This window comes from Callorhinus ursinus, unplaced genomic scaffold (genome assembly GCF_003265705.2).
Source record: "Callorhinus ursinus isolate GAN/ISIS: 27379988/994484 unplaced genomic scaffold, GSC_fseal_2.0 scaffold1, whole genome shotgun sequence".
In the NCBI taxonomy this organism is placed as follows: Eukaryota; Metazoa; Chordata; class Mammalia; order Carnivora; family Otariidae; genus Callorhinus; species Callorhinus ursinus.
Window position 1 is genome coordinate 133415897 of NW_027397063.1, and position 23807 is coordinate 133439703.

The 23807-nt window shown below is 42.9% G+C and overlaps 1 protein-coding gene across 6 annotated transcripts in view; it reads left to right on the plus strand.

The window, feature by feature from the left end:
* Positions 1-2777: 2777 nt before the first annotated feature.
* RBMS3 (RNA binding motif single stranded interacting protein 3) overlaps positions 2778-23807 on the plus strand; it is a 1359336-nt gene continuing 1338306 nt past the window's right edge. For 4 of the 6 annotated variants that reach the window (XM_073901133.1, XM_073901139.1, XM_073901145.1 and 1 more), the window contains exons 1-2: positions 2778-3062; positions 3994-4247. In XM_073901133.1, coding sequence (XP_073757234.1) covers positions 2900-3062; positions 3994-4247 — 417 coding nt within the window. In that variant the 5' untranslated portion in view covers positions 2778-2899. The other 2 variants (XM_073901118.1, XM_073901155.1) reach the window with 2 other exon arrangements.

A 23807-nucleotide genomic window follows, 5' to 3' on the forward strand; every position in this document is an offset into this window, starting at 1 on the left:
AGTCTGTTAGGTCTGAGGACCTGAAGCACTGGCTTCACCTGGAAGTTTGCTAGAAATGCATATTCTCTGGCCCAGATTCTGTCCTGCTGAATCATAACCTGCATTTTCAACAGCTTTCCCCAGGTAATACCCTGTACGTTAAAGGTGAGAACTACTGTACTGGATAGCCTTTTAAAGGAATAATTCATTGATCTACCTCTATGCACTTTAAAGAAATTCTTTCAAGTAACAAGTTCTGTTAGTTCCTAAAAATACTGAGGCATATAATTTAGTCCATCCTTATGCCAGATTACTGAAGCTTTATTAGATTTTCATTGCACAGCCAGAAACTTGGTGGTTTCTGCTTGCGTTGTAGCAGAAAGTATCAATAATCCAGGCAGAGCGGAAACTGTGCACTTTCAAGTCTCAAGCAGGAGGTCAAAAATAACCAAAGCTTTTAAGGAACCAGTTCCACATGTTTGCATAAAATTTATTATTCAAGATAAATTGCTCTTCCCTTTTTAGGTTAATGTCTTTTGATGTGAGAAAATTGTATACTTCTAATCCATTACCAGATACACAACACGGTTACATTCTTAATTAATGTAACTTCTCATTATGCAACACTGAGATCCTGGAGGGGAGGGCAGGAAGGGACAATAACGAAAGTCTGATCAAGGGGGGGGGGGGGATAAAGTTTCCACGATTGTGTTTTCCTAATAAGTCTCTCCCAGTAGTATTTTAGGGGAATAGTGCCAAAGATAATTATAATGTAGAAAGGCCAACTATGTGATGGATTAGAACAGTGCTTCTCAAACTTGCATGTAGTAGGAATCCCTTGGGGATCATGTTAAAATGCAGACTATGATGCAGTCAGTCTGGGGTGGGGCCTGAGACTGCGTGTCTAACAATACAGGCGTTGGGACGCTACCGGGCCATTGACCACATTTTGAGTAGCAAGGGGTTAGATGGTTCTTTCAGGACACCTTTTTGAAAACTCTCATCTCAATGACTCAAAACATCAAATGGTCCGGTATAAACAATAAGAAGGGTGTTTTGTTGAAAGTGCTGATTTGCTAATTTGAGTCATCTAAAAGAGAGACGTCAAAAGGTCAGAATTATTCATAGATAGATCCATCATTATTGGGAGGCTAATCGGGAAATGAAGTCATTTAAGGCAAAAGCAAAATAGTAACACAAATACCTCAGATGACTACTAGGGCAAAATTTTCAAAATGTTGCAAGCTGTCTGCATGCTTGAAGTAGCAATTTACATGCATAATTAGGTGCAATCAACAGTTTTGAAATGTAATATATTTTCTGAGCCCATATTTACTTACGACAGATGCAAAAAAAAATCTGTGTCCCCAAAAAATAGAAGGGCAGAGAAAGAAAAATATTTGCATTTAACAGTGGGACTCTTTACAAGCACATGCCTAAATTTAGAACAAATTTAGTTGAAGTATTGTATCTTTATTTTGATTTAATCTTCATTTAAGCCTTGAAAGAAGTTCACAAACACATTTAGAAGTGACAAGCATGTAAGAATAATAACTTACCAGTCAGCTGTTTGAGCTCCTGTTGGACCTGACATGTAATTTTTACTTCTACACTGGGGAAGGAAAATCTGACATATTCAAAACTTCGTTGCACAAAACACCACACTGACTTTCTTCCTATTGTTAGAAGGGGCTTCATTCTTTGAAGATACAAAATATCTTTTAGAATAACTTATATAAAAAGATTAAACTGACAATTTCTTCTTCCTAAATCAAGGTCCTCAGATGAGTGCTCACAGTGCATTTCTATCATCTTACTATTTTCAGCCTAACAGGGAATGATTGTGGAGTGCTCACTATGCACTAACGCACTCTGCTGAGAACTTTACACACACAATCTAATTTACTGTTATAAAAATACTATAAGAATTGATTTATTACAATATACTGGGGAGGAAATGGAGAGTAAGCACTTCTTTGGAGGCACAGAGCTCTATATGTTTTTGGCTGATGTATTATTAACATAAAGGGTCATATGCCATACAGTGAATTTCAGACTAATGCAAGCTCATTTTATTTTTAATAAGTTCCCAACTTAGAAAATGAGCTTGAAATCTGGTTTTTAGAAATTCTGAAGAACAGCTAATGAGTAATTCAGTCCCCAAACTTTTTTCTTTGCAAGCGCATGTTCACATTGCAATATCCAGATTGGCTGTCCACACCGTTTAAATTAAAGTGGCAATTAATTTCTGTCACATTTACAGGCAGAGTCAGAGATTAAGAGATTGAAGGATAGGACCTAATGATATGTTCTTGTGTAGCTGCATCTTTTGAGACAGTGTCTTGATCTGGAAAAGTTGTCTTAAGTTAATGCAAAGCAGTCACGAACAATGCAATTTTCTAGTTTCATTAGGTAAGCCTTATCTGTGATAGGTTATATGTTATGGAAAAAAGGCCACCCTCTGCTAAGAAATGCATGAATAGTTCATTTATCTGCTGATCCATATGGGGGCATTATGGAACTCAAAGCCCAGAACAATGGGCTCCATTTAATATTAAACAGGTTCTTAATAACTTGCTATTTCTCTCCATAGCTGCTGGAGGGTCCGTCCTGGACGCGGAGTTGCAGTTAGCAGGTCCCGCGAAGTTGTAAGCTATTCCCCAGGACCAAGTGGTGTTAAATTTAGAAGTCATGCTGATCACCTGACTGTCGGTGAGCCCCGATTTAAGAATTTCCAAGTTCTACCCCTGTCACCTCTATCTATCTGTATATGCAGACGCAGCTCATTGCTTGGCCTGGGGTCACCACCGGAACCTCCTGGAGACCTGCCCTGCGGAGGACGCCCTTCCAGCACAGGAGAGCTCGCCACTTGGGAGCGGCGGCGCCCAGTTGGCGCCCACCCCGGGGCACACTGCAGTCAATGCCTGGCGGCGACTTCTCGCTTCGCCCTCCGCCTCCCCCATCGACCCTCTCCGGCCGACCTTTACACCCAACTCGGGCGCGCTGCGAGCCTCGCGTCCTCGCCGTCCACGCGGGGCCCCACCCCTTCCCGGTTCCTGCCCGCGATCGGGCCGGAGGCGAGGGTAGGTCGATTTCCTGCCCGGAGCTGGCGGCCGGCTCCGCTGCTTCTGCACTCCATTCTCTAGCGCGGGGCTGTGTGGCGCGGAGCCGGCGGCGGCGGCGGAGCCGACCGAGGAGCGAGAGCCCGGGGACACACTCACGCACGCTCCGGAGGGCTGACCCCGGAGACACGCTCGGCGCGGGGGGGCGGGGCGGGGAGGGGGGAGGCCGGGCCCGCGCCGAGGTGGGGGTCGCCGGGGCTCGGGGGTGGGCGCACCGGCCCCCAGCCCTCCGCAGGCTCCCCTCCCGCCGGTCCTCGCCGCCACCACCTGGCGCAGGTCGGAAACCCCTCCTTTCCTCGGCTCCTCGGCGCCGGGGCGAGGGCAAAGGTGAGGGGTCGGCGCTTGGTCAGCGGGCGGGGATGGTAGGGCTCACTCGCACCTGGCAGCCCCTATTCCTTGTCCGTTTCGCCCGGCCGTTCTTCCAGTAACTTTGTTCCGGAGGCTGGAGGGGAGGGGAGACGCCGAGGGGCCCCAGGAGAGGCTGGAAAGCACCGCGAATCTGGAGGCCCGGCTGGAGAGCAAGTCCCCGGGCGGCCCCGGGGCTGGGCGCGCGGCTGGGAGGCGTCGCCGCCACCCCCGCCGCCGCCGCCGCCGCCGCCGCCGCCGCCGCCGCCGCCGGGATGCGCTCTGCTTAGCGGGGCTGCCGGGGGCGCCCGAAGGCCACCGCTCCAAGGACACGCGGCCCCCCGCTCCCCGCGCGCCCCGGCCCAGACGCCGCCCGCACCCGAGCCGAGCGGGCGAGCGGAGCTGCGGGGAGCGCGGGCGAAGGGCGGCAGGAGGGAGGGCGCGCGGGAGGCGGCCCCTCCTCGGCGAGCCATGCGTGCCACGGGCAGCTGAGGAGCCGCCGGGCGCCGCTGCCAAGTCCCCGCTCCGCTTTTGTCTTGCCCTCCAGTGAATGGGAAGATGGAGATGGATGTTGAGGGAGTTTCTCCGCGCCCGGAGCCCATCCCCCGCTCCCAGGGGGCTGGCGGAGCCTGCCAGGCGCCGCCACAGCCGCCCCAGCCCCAGCCCCAGCCCCAGCCCCAGCCGCAGCCGCAGCAGCAGCAGCAGCAGCTGGCTCAGGATGAAGTGCCCGGCGAGAGTGCAGGCGCGGAGGACAGCGACGATCCCGAGGCGAGACCCAACAGCGAGAAAGGAGAGAGCAAGGTAGGTCCACAGTGTTGGAGCTGTGACACCTTTTGAACAAAACCGAGGATCTCTAGTAGTGGCTGTCACTTTAACCCCTCCGCTCCCCCCACCCCCTTCCCTCGTTTGTGTGGTGGTGGGGGTTGCAGATGTGGGGAAGGCGTGCGATTGAGGGGAGTCGATGGGAGAGAGTGACTTTCCGAACTGGAAGGCGTGTGCAGGAGTCTGTCCTGGTTTCCGTATTCAGAGGCGTGTTCAGAGAAAAGTCTTCTGGTACATGCGATGTGATGCCCAGGGTAGAGCACAGCACCTCGGGAGAGCCGTGTTGAGAGACCTTTGCTTGCCCACACAGTATAACCAAGGCTTATTTAGATGATGTAGGTCAAGGGGAAGCGTGTCTTCAGGAGCTGCCAGGTGGCTTCTGAGACTCCTTGGAGGGAGGTGACATCAACCTTAAGATGGCAACAATGGGAGCAAAGTTTGGCTCATTTGCAGAATGGAGAGCGCTGCCTAACCCAGCTCTAAACTCGAGGTCCTTCTCCTCAGCCGGCACCCTCCTAGCTAGGAGGGCAGGGACCAGGTGCCTGGAAGCAGATGAGCCCTGGAAATCTTTCGCAGCCCTGCTGTGTCATTGTAGACCAGGGGATAGCTACTTCTTACTGTGGAGAGGGGAGTTCTTCAGGTAATTGGATTCCAGTAAGAAATTGCTCAAATGCCATCATTCTCTGGTGCTGATGTTTCTTCTGTTGAGAAAATTGTAAAGTAAAGGAAACTGCATAGAAAATACTGCCTTGGTAATATTATTAGAGTGCATTTATGACAGCTTGGTCTCTGAGCATAGTCTTCCATTCACGCCCGGAGTTCCGTTTTGTGGAAGCTAGCGTTGTTTAGTTGTATCTGTGTAAAGTGTACACATGCATTTGTTAATACGTTTTGAAACTGACTGCTAATGTTGGGAAAAAGTTGGTGTGACAGATCAGGATACCCGAACCAAGAAGGGTCAGTCAGTATACTTTCTCACTTTTGATCACTTAGAAATGTGCAAGAAAATAGCTACTTCGCCTGGTTAGAGGAGAATTGCATGTCATGAGTGCTCCTTCTAGGAGTTGCCTTGGTTTCTGCTGGACCTTCCCGAAGGTCCTAGTGGATTAAACAAATATCTGAAACACGTTGGGATCACGTTGAGTGTTGCTGTTCTGTATTTGGAGACAGGCTCCCTTAACAAGTTGGTATTTGCAAATGTTCAAAATTGTTTTGCATTTTGAAACCGAGGTAAGGATTGACGTTGTTGTTTATCTACCCAAATCGATATTGTAATTTAAATGGCAGTCTACCATGGAACTGGAATTTGAACACACACTAGACCGAACCGGGGTGCCTTATAAATGCATACAAGATTTACATTGTAAAAACTATGATGAATTTTAATATTCTAATATCTTCAGCTTTCCGCTTGCTCTTGATTTCATGAATATTTAATTCTGTCATGACTGCATATTTACTACTTTAAATGACTGTGTGCGCTCAGTTTTATGAAATGACCGTAACTGAGTATCATATCACCTAATCGAACTTTAAGTGTCTTTTGCAGAATAGGTGTGGGGAATAATTAAAATATACAGCCAGTGCCGCTGTTTCCATATTGTTGGTTCATATGCCCTGAGCATGAGAAATTCCTGCCATCAGCAAAAATCTGTGCTTATTTGTTTCCCTTTGATGCACCATGCAGACTGTCTAATGTTCTACCGGTTGTGAGGAATAAGGAAGGCAATGCACTGCAAAATTACAGCAGGTGAAGACAGGCCTGAAAGCGGGTTGATTACATATCGCTAATTAGCATGTTCAGATAATTGAGTATTCCACTGATGTGATTTGCTTTACGTTTGTCTGCAATTTCTTGAGGTGGAAACAAAATACTACTTTTTTCCCTCCAGGTGTTTGCCTTAAAAAATCCTGTTGCATCCTTCTCTTAAGCCAGAAATCAGCTGGTTAACCCTTCGTTTGCCGCTGGTACTTTCCTACTGGCTCTTCTGAGTTTGAGGACGGTTGCTGTGTTTCAGACTTTAATAACTCTTTTTGTCTTTGATGGGTACTAAGGCAAGTTATAAATTGATTTTTCTTAGCAAATCCTGCTTTCATTAGTGGGAGGGCCTTTGGGTGTCTGACCAAATTATTCTACTAAAATATAAATGGAAGACAAAGTGGGATAAAGTGAAATGTGGTTTTACCAAGCTGTTTGGGGTGAAGTGGGGCTATTATCTTGATAGGATTTAAACACAATAATGTACAAATGTAATGCAATGAACTATTGTATTTTCACTCATAAACATAATGAAATATGAATTTTGAATACTCTATTATTTGTCTTAAATCTTTCTTGGAGCAAGGGTACTGTAAATAGGATGTCAGTGGATAAGGTTCCCCTCCCCACCAAATAAAGTGTCCAGGGAGTATGGCATTTTTTTTTTTTTTCAGATTCTGATTTGGGGGCCATAATTTATTTTCTCATGAATTTACCTCAGTTGTCTTATCGGAAAAGAAATCAGAGCTTAGTGCCAGATCAGCTTGTCTCCTGAATTGCAGGTGCACGGTTATACATCCTCAGAAAGTCTCTGAAATAGGAGGAAAGGTTAGAAAACTGGATCAGTCAAAGGATTTTTTACACCAGAGTTCCATGATGTGACTGACACTTTCTGTTCCTGGAATAACAATGCCCGATTCCTCTCTACCAACTACTCTTCGGAGAAATGTTAAAGGAGCTACATGCTACATATGCTCTGATTCCATGAATTGACATAGACCCTAAATTGACCATTTATTCCTCCTCTGTGCTTTCAGGCAGGTTTATATTAAACCTTTACAAAAACCAGTTTCCTCTTCCTGCAATGTCATCCAAAGACAAGGTGGTCCCCCCTTTGGGGACCTACTGAGGTATTTCCTCACCCATTATCTCAAGCACTTCTTCCTCGTATCAGAAAAGAGTTTCTCTAAACTGGACAGAACTCTTTTCTTCTGGTCTTGCAGATGCATGGTCATGCCCTGAAGTAAGAGACCTTCCCGTCCTTGAAAGAGTTCTCCACCCTGGATTTGATCATCCTCAAAATTTTCTTGCAGTTCTCTGTAGGCCTTAGATATTCCATATCTTAGGGCCATTCAAAACTTTTCTGCAATGCTTTGCTTATGCTGAATAACTCTTGGATAAGTATTTCTGAAACTTTCTTTGGAAAAGTTAGTGTTCCTTGTGTTGAGGACCAGCACCCAGTAATTCACTCCATCTGTGATACCTAGTTACTTATACAAATGTGTGAATTCTTCCCCTGATCCCAGATGAGTGATGTAAATGATTCTTTCTGTTTTGCTTTAGCTTCATCTCATTCATGTATTCTCCCCTTTTCTTTCCCTCTCTTTCTCTTTCCCTCCCCCCCAAAACACACATACACACACACACACACACCCCATTTACTGTGAAGTGTATGTTTATAGCCCAGATGTGAGGTATAATGACCAAGCTCTCTTCTTTGTTCAGTTCTCGTTAAAGCCTTGGTTTGCAAAATATGTTCTTGTGGTTTTGGACTAGAGAGACTCTGTGCTGTTGCTACCAATGATACTTCACTGATGAACATGACTCAAGATTCTCATTTCAACAGTCATGCTGTCCTAAATTGTCAGTCTTAAAGGAGGTTGCTGTAGGGAATCTTTACCCAGCCTGTCGGTACAGTTTTTAAAGCCTTTAATTTTGAAATGACTTTAAATTAATAGAAGAGTTGCAAACATAAGACAGAGAGTTCCCATATACCCTTTACCCAGCTTCCTCTAATGTTAACATCCTTCTTAATCATGCTATTGTGTATATCCCAATGAAGAAATTAACTTTGGCACAGTACTATTAGCTCAACTTGTCCAGTCAACTTTTGTTGAATGAATTTGCAAACATATTGATGTTTTTCATTTTCTCCTTCTAGGGTTTAAGACTTTCTTTACATCTGAAAGGTCTTTTTTTTTGAAAGGTCTTTGAGAGTATTTAAGAGCCAGATTTGATTGGGGTTAACTATTCCCCCCGTTTTTCTGGTGGGTAGGAGCAGCTTGCCAAGTACAAAAGTTGAGGTCCCTGGAGCTCTGCATCCTGCTGCAGTGAGCCCTATGGGAGTTAGAACTTTGGCAAAGCTTGAGTGCTGTTAACTTATGGGGAGTGATAGTCTTCTTTTTTATTTTATCCTGAAAAACATTCCTGTGCCAGGTAAGATAGGGTTTGTCAGTACACAGAGGACAGCAAAGTCTCAAGTGGCAAGTAGAGGAGAAAAGGCAATTGATAAAATCAAGACAGTACACTTTGATGCATAACCCCTTGGGTGTTTGTTTCTGGTGTGAAAAATAATGGAAACCCCTTCATGTTTGTATTGTATTAGCCAGGTGAACTCTGATTTCCAGCACAGAAGCAGAAACTAGCCCACATTTGACACAATGTCATTGTGATTGAGTGTTGGCTTTCTGATTAAGAGTGAAATCAGAAAGACCTGCATTTGCTCTTGGCTCTGTCTTTCACTGGCTCTTAACTTCAGTAAGATCCTGACCTTTCCAAATCTCAGTATTTTCATCTGTAAAATAGGAATAACAGTTATTATTATATAGCTTAAATGAGATAAAGTGTATACAATTTGTAATTCAATGCTTCATAGGTACTGATTGCTCAGTAATTGTTAATAATAATTGTGGTCATTATTATTACCTTTGTGATCCAGGGTTCTGAAAAGGATAATGAGTTGGGGCTCCAAGTCACCTAGAATTTCCAGTTTGCCAGAGGTTGTGGGGTTGGAAGTGGTACAGACAGTCAAACCAAGTTGGTGCTCATTGACCTGATTTTGCCCTGTGGGCCTTGGGATCTTTTCCTGGTGGGCAGGAGGTTAGGAAAGAGTTATCCGTTATCTTGACTTGTCAACGACCTCTCCTCTCTTATTGGGAAAGCCAAGGAGGACCAGGATAGAAGGCCCCCACATCCCAGTCTAAGCCCCAGGGGTACATGCAATAATAAAATAATAGAATAAATAATAAAATAATAAAGCAAATGCATAGCTCTGCTCTTACACATGACATTTATGGCTTCTCGGGAGAAGTAGGTGGCATGTTTTAAGACTTAAAAAAGATTGAACTAAAAAGTTGTATCCTTTAGGGCTCTTTGTTTGCAAGCAACAGAAACTGACTTTAATTTGAGCAAAAAGGTATTTTATTGTAAAGTTGTAAGGTAATTGCAGAATCAAAGGAGAAATGATAAAACTGGTTTTGAGAAACACTGAAGCCAGGGGATCTCAGAAGATCTAAGTTGTACAAAGTGAAGAAAATTCTCTCAAGGGCACTGACACAAGAATAAATTCCGGCCATCCTTTTGCATTTCTCTCACTCTACTCAAGAGCCAAAGTTCAGGGCAAGGTTATCTAATGGACCTTGCTTGGATCAGATAGCTGCCTCTTGGTCAGGGAAGAGTGGGTGTTATGTTGAAGGTTCTTGCAAATTGTATTCTTTGGAAGGGGTGTAGTCCCTGGGGAGGAAAATCAAGGTGCTGTTACCAGATCGAGGGGAGTGGATATCAGGGGACAGAACAACTGGTTTAACTCCTCTCCTAGAGAGGGAGGAGAGGGGGCTGGGAGGAGAGGGGACTGGGAGGAGAGGGGGCTGGGAGGAGGGGGGCTGGGAGGGGGAAGGAGAACAGGAGGGGGAGAAAAGAAAAAAAAAAAGAGAGAAATAGAGGCAAAGAGAGAAGGCAAGAACCAGACAGATACAGACAGACAAATGCACTTAAACAACCGGAAATATTTTCTTAACATTAATTTCCTACCATTTGAGAAGAAAGCATACAGAGGAAAATTAAGTCTTCCCTTGCTTGTGTACAGGTTAGTTTTCCCACTTATAAAATGAAATCAGTGATACGTTTCACATCTGCTGAACAGATAATATCAGGAAGAATGTGATTGGGCTCTGATGTTTTAAAATATAGATCTTCCATGGAACTCATACCCACTGGAATGAAATACATTAACATTTTTTTTTGTCTGCCCTGAATCAAAGTAATTTGGTTTCCTGCTCCAAACCCTAAAGCATTTTCTTTGACTTTTGAATCTACATGTCAATATATTTCTGTGCTTACCTTTGGACCTTACATCCTACCGAGGGAGTCCTGCAGGAGGAGGCACCATGGACAGTGTGTTCCTCATTTTTAGATGCAAATGTTGGGGGCGAGCTGTTCATTCCTGAGCACACACTCTGCCAGCACCATGCCTGGCACATAGTGGGCCCTTATTAATAGCAGTTTATATTGAATGCTGCCTTGATGTGTCAGTCCACACTCATTATACACCTCCTAGATGCTGGGATCACAAACTTGAAAGAGAAACCCAGTTTCATGGAGGAGACACACTTATACACAGATCAGGATGCTGTAGGGTGTGAGGACCATTGGAGAGATGAGAACATAAGGCAAATTCTTTGTAAGTGGGGACACTTAACACATTTTTTTTTAAAGTGAAGTGTTGACCTGTCTAACAAGCTTTGGAAGTAGCTAAATGAAACGAGACTGGGCAATATAGAGACACTAACTAATAAACGACTCCCCTTTCTTGGTTTGCTTCCCCAATAACTAAAGGTGCAAGTCAAGTCCCATTCACAAAATCAGTGGCAGGGTCTGCCCTGTCCATCCTACCATGCTTCCCACTCCACCTGTTTTGTAGGATTGCCTCCTCCCCATGTGAGACCCTTAGTATTTTCTGATCTATTTTCTCTTTAAAGTTAGAGGTTTCCTAGCATAGTTTACATGTAGTAAAATCCACCCTTTTGAAGTGTACAGTTCAATGAGTTTTGACAATTGTAAATACCTGTGTAGCTACCACCCCAAACAGGATGTGGAAGGTTTCCATCACCTCCAAAGACTTCTGTTGTGTCCCCCTGCAGACAGTTCCCTCACCCCACCCCAGCTTTTTCCAAAATTTCATATAAATGGAGTCAAATAGTGTATAGTTTTTTGCATCTGACTTCTTTTGCCAAAAAAATGTATTTTGTATTCACTCATTTTGATGTTTATATCAGTAGGTTCCTTTTTTTTTTTTTTTTTACTGAGTAGTATTTCATACATATTGTTGGTCCATTCATCTGTTGATGGACATTTGGGTGATTTCTGGCTTTTATTAAGAAACTTTTTTGTGGACATTCATTTTTATTTGTCTTGGCTAAATTCCTAGGAATGGGACTGCTGGGTCGTATTATAGGTGTATTTAACTTTATAAGAAGCTGCCATGGCTGTTCTAAATGTACCAATCCAGCATGCATTCCCACCAGCAGTGCCTGAGAATTCCAGTTGCTCCACAACATTGTCAACGCTTGGTATTGTCAATATTTTTAATTTTACTCATTCCAGTAGGTATGTAATGATATCTTGTGGCTTCATTTTGTATTTCCCTATTAACAAATGATGTTGAACATCTTTTTATGTGCCTGTTTGCCATCTGTATTTTTCTTTGGTGAAAAGTCTTTTCAAATCTTTGGCTGTTTTTTAAAAAAATTGGATTATTTGTATTCTTATTATTGACACAAGCTGTTGTTTCACCAAGGTTTAGGTTTCAGAAACCTGGTGAACCTTTGAGGAGATTACAAAGAAGGGTCATCTTGAGTTTCCTTTCTTGGGGGTTGTTGGCAAACTAACATTTATGGGGTGTTTTTCGTGTGCCAATCATGGAGCAAGGTAGATTCACATTGGGTGATCTCATTTTATACTCCATGGTAAGCCTGTGAAATAACTATTATTAGCCCTGAGGTCACCCAGCTAGTATATGGCAGGGGAAGAATTTAAATTTAAGTCTGTCGGACTCTTACTCTTTCCACTTCATCAGGTGTGACTCCACACCTGATGAAGTCCTGATGTGGCCTGTTCTCCACAATTTACTGGTTAGTTTCCCAGCCCAGACTGCTTTCTCTGCTCTGGGTGTTTTAAAAGCAGCCCTTAGGCAAAATAACACTGCCGGCATTGACATGCAAATCAGGACACTGAGCTTAAGGCAAAGGAGTGCTCCCAGTTTTATTTCAGTCTTGAAAAAATCCTCTCCACATCATAAGGTAGAAAGGTGAGAATTATCCAGAGAAGTGGAAGGTTTGAGGTATTCATTTACGTTTTAGTACACAAGGATGTCCATCTCTCTCAGCTAATTTGTGGTGCTGAGAGAGGGGTGCCTAACCCAGAGGGCTAGGGTAGGACTAACCCCTGGGAATCAGATCTCAGTTCAAACCCCAGTTTTGATCCCACAGGCTCTGAGGACTTTGGGCAAACCATGGGAACACTGTTTTGAATTCTCTTATCAGTTAAGGTGATGGATAAGTCCCCCTACTGCACCCGAGTGTTATGAGGATGAATTGCCTGTGGAGTGACCAGCTCATTCTGCCCCAGGAACCCCTGGGTCCCAGGTAAACCAGGACAGTTGGTCACCCTGATTACAGGATACATATAAAGCACGTGGGTCATTGCAGACTCTTAGGATGTGAGAGCTGTCACTGTTGAAAGTGCCCTGGAGCATTTGATCCATGAGTCTGAAATGACTCATTGTATTTCAGAACTAATGAGGCCCTGTGAATGATTCCAGGTTCTCCAAATTGACTTAAAAAAATAGTTCAAAACAAGGCTCTGCATTCGAAGTGGATGAATATCATTACTTTCATGAATAAGTGGCTGTAGAACTTTCTAAAGCAACTCCTTATAGCCTTCAACCATGCAGTAAGTGTGTTTTATTAGCACCACGCTCTAACCAACTGAGCTAACCGGCCACTTGAAGTAAGTGTGTTTTAGAAAGTTGGTCTTCAATCTGGCTCAGTCGGTTAAGCTTCTGACTTTTGATTTTGGCTTAGGTCTTGATCTCAGGGTTGTGAGATTGAGCCCTCTGTTGGGCTCTGCACTGGGTGTGGGAGCTTGCTTAAGATTTTCTCTCTCCCTCTCCCTCTGTCTCTCCTCCCCTTCACCTAACCCCGCTCATTCTCTTTCTCTTAAAAAAAAAAAATTGCATGGTTGAAAAATCCTAAAGGAGAACACAGGTTGTAACTTCTTTAACATCGGCCATAGCAACTTCTTTCTAGATAGGTCTCTTGAGGCAAGGGAAACAAAAGCAAAAATAAACTACTGGGACTACATCAAAATAACAACTTGGGCACAGCAAAGGAAACAATCAACAAAACTAAAAGCCAGCCTATTGAATGGGTGAAGATATTTGCAAATGACATATCCAGTAAAGGATTAGTATCCACAGTATATAAAGAACTTATAAAACTCAACACTCCCAAAATGAATAATCCAATTAAAAAATGAGCAGAAGACATGAATAGACATTTTCTCAAAGAAGACATCCAGATGGCCGACACATGGAAAGATGCTCAACTCCACTGATCATCAGGAAAATGCAAATCAGAACTACAGTGAGATATCACCTCACACCTGTCGGAATGGCTAAAATCAACAACAAAAGAAACAACAGGTGTTGGCAAGGCTGAGGAGAAAGGGGAACCCTCTTGCACTGTTGGTGGGAATGCAAACTGGTACAGCCACTGTGGAACATAGTATGGAGGTTCCTCAAAAAGTTAAAAATAGAACTACCCTACTATCCAGCCATTGCACTACTAGTTATTTACCCAAAGAATAAAAAAATACTAATTCAAAGGGATACATGCACCCCAGTGTTGATAGCAGCATTACCTACAATAGCCAAATTATGGAAACAGCTCCAGGTGTCCATTGATTGACAAATGGATAAAGAAGATATGGTAAATATACAATGGAATATTACTCAGCCATAAAAAGAATGAAATCTTGCCATTTACAACAACATGGATGGGGCTAGAGAGCATTTTTCTTTTCTTTTTTTTTTCTTTTATTTATTTTCTTTTCTTTTTTTATTATGTTAATCACCACACATTACATCATTAGTTTTTGATGTAGTGATCCATGATTCATTGCGTATAACACCCAGTGCTCCATGCAATACGTGCCCCCTTTAATACCCATCACCAGGCTAACCAATCCCCCCACCCCCCCTCCCCTCTAGAACCCTCAGTTTGTTTCTCAGAGTCCATAGTCTTAGAGAGCATTTTTAAAGATTTATTTATTTGAGAGAGAAAGAGTGCGCTCACATACAAGAGTGGGGAGAGGGGTAGATGGAGAGAGAGAAGCCTCAAGCAGACTCCCCACTGAGTGTGGAGCCTGATGCAGGGCTCGATCCCAGGACCCTGAGATCATGATCTGAGCCAAAATCAAGAGTTGGACACTTAACTGACTGAGTCACCCAGCTGCCCCAGAGCTAGAGAGTATTACACCAAGTGAAATAAGTCAGTCAGAGAAAAGACAAATATTATATGATTTCACTCATATGTGGAATTTAAGAAACAAAACAAATGAGCAAAGGGAAAAAGAGAGAGACAAACCAAGAAATAGACTTTTTTTTTGACTGCTGACTTTTATTATTATTTTTCCAATTTTAAGAAATAAACTCTTAACTATAGAGAAGAAACTGATAGTTACTGGGGTGGGGGAGTTGGGGGGGGTGGGTAGCTGGGGGGATGTGTTAAATAGGTGATGGGGATTCAAGAGTGCACTTTTTGTGATGAGCACCAGGTATTGTATGGAAGGGTTGAATTACTATATTGTGCACCTGAAACTAATATTTTACTATATGTTAACTGAAATTTAAATAAAAACTTAAAAAATCAAAAAATTGCATGGTTGGTGGGGTTGGTGTCACTAAGGATCAGACTCAGTATTTTTCATGGGGCCCTCAGTTGGAAAGAAACTGCTTTTGTAGGGAAGATAATGGTACTTGTGTGCTGTGACGTTCTTTTTTTTTTTAATTCAAATAGCCAACATATAGTACATCATTAGTTTCAGATGTAGTGTTCAATAATTTATCAGTTGCATGTAACACCCAGTGCTCATCACATCACGTGCCCTCCTTAATGCCCATCACCCCATTACCCCATCTCTCCACCACCTTCCCTCCAGCAACCCTCAGTTTGTTTTCCAGAGTCAAGAGTCTCTCATGGTTTGTCTTTCTCTCTGAATTCTTCCGATTCAGTTTTCCCTCCCTTCCCCTGTGATCCTCAGCACTGTTTCTTATCTTCCACATATAGTGAAACCATATGATAATTATCTTTCTCTGATTGACTTATTTCAGTCAGCATAATACCCTCCAGTTCTATCCCCATGAATGTAAATGGTAAGTATTCATCCTTTCTGACGGTTGAGTAATATTCCATTGTATATATGAACCATATCTTCTTTATCCATTCATCTGTTGATGGACATCTCAGCTCTTTCCACAGTTTGGCTATTGTGGACATTGCTGCCATAAACATTGGGGTGCTGTGACTTTGAATCCTGGTTCTGTCCCTTCTAACTGAACTCTTGGACAAGTTACATTTTCTTTGGACCTCAGGGTTGTCAACTGTGAAATGGGGATAATATTTTTACCTTTCTAAGAACTGTCTAGATTGGAAACAAATTCAGTAGTACACGAACAAAGTCTTTTGTAAGCTCTTACACAAGTCTCAGTGTGTGTGTGTTTGTGTGTGTGTGTGTGTGTGTGTGTATAAGTCTCTGTTTTGCCAGATAAATGAGGTTTTCCCCCCATGGTTTTCTGTGACCCTATTTAAGAAATTGAGCAGAAAAGTATCTCATTAATGTTGATGGGTATTAAAGAGGGCATGTATTGAATGGAGCACTGGGTGTTATGCACAAACAATGAATCATGGAACACTACATCAAAAACTAATGGTGTAATGTATGGTGATTAACATAACATAATAAAATAAAATAAAAAAAAAAGTGTTGGAATTTGGGGTCCATAGGAGCATGTGGTCATTCCTGGGAAGGATGTCCTCAGATGATATTGGGTGGGTTCAGGTGTCTGGGAGGTCCAATGGGCTGAATTTGGACTGTGGTATTCTGAGAACATAACCAACAGACTCTGACAGCTTGCTGTCCTGCCCCTCTGCCTTGCTTGCTCTTTGGAAGACAGTAATATTGGTGTTTTTGTTTTCATTTATTTATTTTTTAAGCTTTTGGAGTTCACCCTGTCCTACCCAGAGCCTTTGCCCAAGCCATTTACTTTGCCTGGAATGTTCTCCCCAAACTCCCTTCACTTCCCTGTCACCCAGTTACTCCGAACTCAGCCTTCAAAATTCAGCTTAACACCCAAAGAAACTTTTCCTTATTTGCACATGTCCCTTCCTACTGCATAAGTAGGTCTCTGCCGTTATGGTATCATATGTTCTTAATTGTATAATTAGCTATTTAATATAAGCCATGAGGATAGGGACCAGGTTTGTCTTTTTCACAGCTATTTCTCTCCCTACCCCCAACACAGTACATTGCATGTGGGAGGCCTGCAAATATATTTTTGATGAATATGGTTGGGTATGAATACTCATTTAGACCATCTTTTATTTAATACCTACTTTCTAGCCCAGAATGGTCCCTCTTATGCAGCCCACATTCTAGGGGGAGAGACAGATACTAAACAAGTAAATAACTAAATAAATACAATAGATAATAAATAAACAGCTAAATATATAATATGACACCAGTGGCCCCCTGACTGTCTGGCTACAGGCATATATTTAGCATCCCTGCTTAACCATATTTATACAAGAGTCTCCATTTTGGGCAGTAAAGAAATAACTACAGGGCGCCTGAGTGGCTCAGTCGTTAAGCGTCTGCCTTCGGCTCAGGTCATGATCCCAGGGTCCATATTGGGCTCCCTGTTTGGCAGGAAGCCTGCTTCTCCCTCTCCCACTCCCCCTGCTTGTGTTCCCTCTCTCACTGTCTGTCTCTCTCTGTCAAATAAATAAATAAAATCTTAAAAAAAAAAAAAAAGAAAGCAACAACTGCAAACCAGTCTGTTTTCTGGAGTGGCCATCTATCTGGTGGCCTCAGAACCTGGCTACCTCTTCTACTTCTCTCTTCTTCTGCTAGAGTTTAAGTTCTCACCCTATTGGCATTATGAAATCACAGCACCTGTGTCATCAGCTCCCCCTCCTGTGTTCATGGCAGACGTGTCTAGTTCATCACAGCCCTCTTTCCTAATGATTTCAGCCTTAGCCTTGGAGGCGGATATTCATTATCAACTGGAGGTGGCCTGCGAGATGAAGCTGTGGGGCTCTCCTTGCCCTCGGCTTATGGCTTTCCCCCGCAGTGCTTTCTCACTTGCCTGGACAAGACACTCAGTCCTTGGCAACCCCCACCCTCCCACCCTCAGTTTCCAGACCCGCATTCTTTAATCTGGTAGTCGGTAGACACATATGGCAATTTAAAGTTAAATGGAATTAAAATTAAATAAAATTAAAAATTCAGTTCTTCATTTGTATTAGCCACACTTCAAATGCTTTAAAGCTCTAAGTTGAAAGCCTGCCCCGTTGGGCAGTGCGTATCTAGAACATTTCTATCATTGCAGAAAATTCTTTTGGGTAGCCATGTTATGGACTGACTTCAGCTCTCCAGGCCTGCCCCAGCCGTTGTTGACTGAAATCCCTCTGAGATGCTCTGAAACCAATCCTTCGACAAGGATGAAGATTTTGTGACTTCCTAGGGTTTGGTTTAGGTTCTTGGTGAATTACTTACAAATTGTCTTTGAACTACTTATATTGTTGTGTATAGAGGTTGCCTAGAGCAAGATCTCATTCAAAAATATTGTCTAGTGGTGTTGCTATTTTTACTTAGGTGTTCACTGAATCTTGGTATTTGTCCTTGGCCATTATAGGAAACAGTCTCTGGTAAAGTGGTTCCAAGAGATGGCTTTTCTATTATCCAAGGTCAAAGCCTTTATTAGTGGGTAGTTGAACCTGTGGCTGAAGCACCATTGACACCTCTTCTTTGCCATTTACTAATGATTGTCTTCACACTGTGGGGATTCTGGTGATGATACTTGTCAGAACACACAGGCAGAGGAATCCTGTTGAGAGCCCAAGTCTGATATCATCACAGAGCCCCTACGCTTGCAACAACAATGCAGGGAATAATTTTCAAATTATATAATGGATAAAGAGTATTAAGTTACAAAGTTATACCCTGAAGGTGTCCTATTTTTCTTTTTCTTATATCGCTCAATATAATTTCAAGTTCATGATGATTATTAGGGATTTCAGGTAGAGATAACTAAGAAAAAGAGAGGACATAAAAAAAAGTGCCTGATAATGAAAACTTCCTTTTTAGACCCTTTTTTATATTTCTTTTTTTCATTCATGAGTGAGAAGAGTGATCTTTTTAAGATTGGAGGAGTACTGGGGAGTGAGTCCTAAAAGATGCTAATATGGGACTTGCTGTGTCTTTGTCTAGCACATTACTTGCCTGTTACCAGGAAAAGAGATGGGAAAAAGGCCCCAGGGTGAATGTGGTGAATTTCCTCCCTGTTAGGATGAAAATTTGAATGACACCTTGAAGTGATTTCAAACTCTTTTATTTACACATCCAGTTAGCTGGGAGGCCCCTAGGCGTCATATGCAGAATGCAGCAATGCTTGGAAAATGGTGAGAGATGTGAGCACTCTCTCCTCTATCCCTGCTGTGGCCAATAATCTGGACCAGGGAGTGAGAAGGCAGGTCACGGAACAATCGTCAAGAAAGAAAAAGGGCATATGGCGAGGGCAATAATCCTGACACCCTTTGAGTACTTTTATGTACTATTTCAACAAGTATTAAAGACACAGAGGTACAGAAAAATTAATATATCTGCCAAAAGTTAGAGTTGTAGCCAAGGCAACCATAATTGCCCATTAGTCATTCCCTTCTTATTTCTTTATGTCTGAGCTAAAGACAAGGAGCCGGAGCTCATTTTGGAGTCTTGTGCATTGCGGGGGGGGGGGGTTCCCTTTTCACCAGTGGGATGTTTTGAGGGTGAAGGGCAGAATGGTGGTGTCCGTGCTGTCCGCAGCTTCAAGCAACTCTGAAAGGGGCATGTCCCAGGAGCAAGACGAAGAGAAAATCAGCTGACAGGTGGGTGTTCGTTCCTGGGGCCTCCTTGCTTTAAGCATCGTGTCTTCCCAGCCCCATCGCACTCAGAAATGTGCTCATTCCAGCTCTGAGGGACAGCCGAAGTGTGGGATGGTCACTTGGCCAGTTTTTCTTCCACTTCCAGCTTTCAGGCCATTTTGGAATTCAAAGAAACCTCCTCATTTATGGCACGGTCCCTGAATTCTGCGGGGATTTGGTATCTGCAGCAGTGTCAACTGTCAACATGTCAACAGTGTCACATGTTGATTTGCTGGTGTGTATCCCTCTAGTGAAGGAACACGAGGCAGAGAAAAAAGGAAATCCTTGAGGGAAAAGCAATACCGAAGACTTAACATTTCACTGCAGCTGTGATGTTTGAAAATAGATGTGAAGTCTTTATTTTGGTGCCTCAATTTAATTGTGACCTAGAGCTGAGATTTGCATCTCTGCAGCTATTGAATGTAGAGATACAACAATAAAGTAACACCACACACTTGGCTCAATTATTTAGTTTTATGTTTTTGCTTTTTCTTTCGGTGTCAGTTGTAGAACAGCTATCTTTAAGAAACTATAAGTTCTGGAAGGGGTTAATTTCATGCTGTATTAAGTACCAAGGTCTAACCTTCTTCAGGGCTAGACCCTGTGTTGAGTGCCTAGTAGGTAAAGCTGAGTCCTGCAGAAGTAATATTCCAGCTGAGGATCATATTACTCTCTAAAAAATAGTCTGGCTTTCTGCTGATGATTCATCAGAAAAATGAGCATGGTAATTGAATTGGGGATTTAAAAGGATCTCAAGGAAAACAACCACATTTGACTGTGGGCGCTGTCGTAAGAAATTCTGTTAATGTGCAGTACGTAAGGCAACAGTCTCTCGTGGTGGACTCTTTAGCAAAAGCAGGCTATGTAGTTTTTTGCCCTGATCGGTTACAAGGGGCTGTCCGTCACTGCCGTTGAATCAGGGAAGGGTTTGAAAACACTGAGTTGAAAAGTGAGTCTCACTGTGGATGCCTGAGATGACTTATACATGTTGATTAGATTGTGGGAAGGAAATCTGGGAAGATGATGCTCAGAGAAACTAGCACAGAGAAATTTTCTGAGGAAAGTCTTAGTCTACTGTATAGCGTATCAGTGATGACTGTGATAGCATGCATAGCCACTTCGTCATGGAAGGGAACAGATTTTGGTCCCAGGTGTATGAAGTATTGGTTTGTATAGGGTGAATGAAATAACCACTTTTGGGCAAGTTAAAGATCTAACTCTTCTCTAGAGCAGTTCTCAGCTGAGGCAATTTTGTCCCTCACACCTCAGGGGACATTCAGTAGTATCTGCAGACACTCTTGGTTGTCAGTCAGGGGTGGGGGACTCCTGGTGTCTAGGGTAAAGGCCCTGGATGTTGCTACACCTCCTACAGTGCATGAGACAGCCTCCTACAATGATGAAGCATCAGGCCCAAAGTGTCAGTAGTGCCAAGTTTGAGAAACCCTGATGTAGAGAATGTTCTGGACCTTTGGGTCTTGACTTTTTGTATTCTTTATGGGGTTATTATTTTGAGGAAAATGTTAAAGCAGAAAATATCTAAGGCTTTTCCTTGTTACAGAGTGTCAGGACTCCCAAAGATGTGAATTCATCCTTTTGCCAGACCGAATAAGAAGAGATGAGTCTGAGGAGGAAGTTCTCTACACCAGGAATTCTGAGTATTGTCTTTGTTTTTAGCAAAACTGACATTCATTGAGACTCTTTCTGTTGCCTTGAAGGTTGTAGATGGGAATCCTCCTCCCTAAAAATAATTTCCTTAGACTGTAACAAAGATTTTCTCTTTCACTGCCAAAATGTATATGCTTCTTATTTCCAAACCAGTGAGTTCAAATCCTGTAGCTGTTATCCCCTTATTAAATTTTGCTACAAGCACTTTCTTATCTTGTACAATATGGATTAATCCATGCTTATAACTTTTCACATCAAGAAAATCATTGTATCTGAAGTAGTTTACATGTTGTCTTCTTAAAAACACAACAGAAGGCTAAGAATATTTAGCCCTAGAAAGTATTGGTGACCAACTAAATAAGACATGTTGGAAAAAGACAAGCTACTTAAACTTACCCAGTGGTTTAAAAGCTGTTGAGCAAGTGTATGAGCAGTCCAGATTCCATTTTTTAAAAATTTTGGTAAGCTTGAATAAGGCAGTACTGGGTCAAGGAGGAAATATCTGTAGACTCTACCCTAAATCTTGAAAAATTTAATCTACCAAATTTTAACTTTATTAAACCAAGAAATTAGCTATCAGCATACATGAGAGAGCCAGGAAAGGGTCCCACGTCAGTTTAAACATTCTGAGCCCAAAGTGAGAAGTGTAATACTTTATTTCAGGGGTTGGCAAACTTTAAATGTGAAAGGCCAGGTAGTAAATATTTTCAGCTTTGTGAGCCATACAGCCTCTGTTTCCACTTTGGTGTTATCCCGCGGAAGCACTTGCAGACAGTTTGTAAATGAATGGATGTGGTTGCATTCCAGTGAAATTTTGTTTACAGAAACAGACATTGGTCCTACTTTGGTCCTCAAGACCTAGTGTACTTCCCTCTGTTTAATTTAACCCAGACAGCCTTATGAGCGAATGTGTAATTCCTGTTGCATTTTTTGCACTGATGCGTATTATTTATGGAACCCAACATTATCTTCAAAGACTCCTGGTTGAGAATCATTGCAGGATGCGCTTAAGTGTTGGTCTACACAACATCAGCAACCTCAAAGGCCAAGAAGACTCTATACCCACAAATTGACTTTGTCAAACAGTGATGTGGTGTTCATGGAAATTACCTGATAGGGTCTGTGAGCTTATTATAAAAATACCATGTCATTCTTTAATATTTGCTAGATTTCAATTTTGTGAAAAATCACTAAAAAGGTTGGAACAAAAGAAATGAGCCATTTCAAAGGGGGATTCCCCACAGACTGGAACCACGCCACAGACTGCTGGTCAGAATGGTGGCTCTTACTCAACAGTCATCAAACACTGAGTGGCTCTGACCTTGGTCGTGGATTATAAGGTATGGCCCTGTCTTGTTCAGCTGTATTCTGGGTCTTCCTGATACCGTTTTCTGATGTGGGGTTCTGTTATTAGGCCTTGTCTGTGTGTCAGCTATGTAATGTAAGAGCGAGTGATGGTTCCTGCAACCTGTGAAGAGAGAAAGGAGCCACCCTAAGTTCCTTGCTTTCTATTCCTCAGTAATGATGCCGGTGTGATCAAACACTGTGACACTTCCCACAAGCCAGCTAGTCTCCATGTGGAGGCAACAAGAGGTTTTTTCCCCACCTCTTAAGTGCCCTCAGGCAAGAAAGATAAAACTGAAGTAGTCTTGTGTGAGAGTTCTCAATCATGGGATGGGAGAGGCTCAGTGTCCCGTGTAGCGGCACAAGCATAAAATTGCCCTGAAGTCTTCATTTTATGTGAAATGTGAGGCCCTTAAGAAATAGTGTCTGATTCCCTGAATGAAGTAGCTGCTATGTTCAATTAGCCTTTTTTTTTTTTCTCTTCAGTTCTACCGGTACACACACACACAGAAAGAAACTTTTAAATTTGCTGTTCACATGAGCCAGTAACCAGTTCATGAATAAAATCTTTGCTGCCTTGTTAAAAAGAGTCTGTTATACATATACAACTGATTTCATCATATGACTGGGTTGAAGAAAACTCAATATAATACTTAGATGACCTCTGGCACAGTCTTCCCCTGTTTCCAGGAAGCATTAAAAACAACTAAAGATAGGCAAAGCTTTTCAGCCTTAGGGAGAGCTAGCTAGCTCTCTCCTCTCTCTCCTCTTCCTTCCCCTCCTTCTTCCTTCCCTGCTCCTTTCTTTCTCTCTTCTTCTCTCTGTAAAACAAGCTAGTGAATCAGTTATCTACTGCTGCATAACAAATTTCCCCCCGCCCCTATTAGTAGCTTAAAAACAGTAAGCCCTTATTATTTCACACACAGGCGTTTTTGCAGGTCAGGAATTCAAACAACTTAGCTGAGTGGTTCCAGATCCGGGTCTCTCAAGGAGTTGTAGCAGACACATGTCAGCTAACACTGCAGTGATAATGAAGCTTGACTGGGGCAAGATGACCAGCTTCTAAAGTGACCTGTCATGTGGCTGGCAAGTTAGTGCTGGTTGTTGGTAGGAGTCCTGAGCCTCTTGCCATGTGAATCTCTCCTTAAGGCATCTTGAGTGTCCTTACGACATGGCAGCAGGTTTCTCCCAGAACAAATGTTCAGAGAGAGGAAGGTGAAAGCCACAGTGTCTTTATGACTTAGTCTGGGAAGTCATACTGTGTCATGTTTGCAGTACCCTACTGGTTACACAGATCAGCCTTGTTCAGTGTGGCAAGAGACAGCACAGGGTATGAATACTGAGAGGTGAGCATCTTGGAGGTGGACTCCTGTAGCCAGCAACTTGGAAGGATTCTTCAAATTACTACCTGGCCTTAGTTTTCAGAAGCTTTAGCAAAGGTCCTTTCTAAACCTAGGGAGGCCATAACTAACCTAGGCTTTTCACATAAACAGATGTGAAACTTAGTGTATATCTGTTGGATGCAGAATTTTT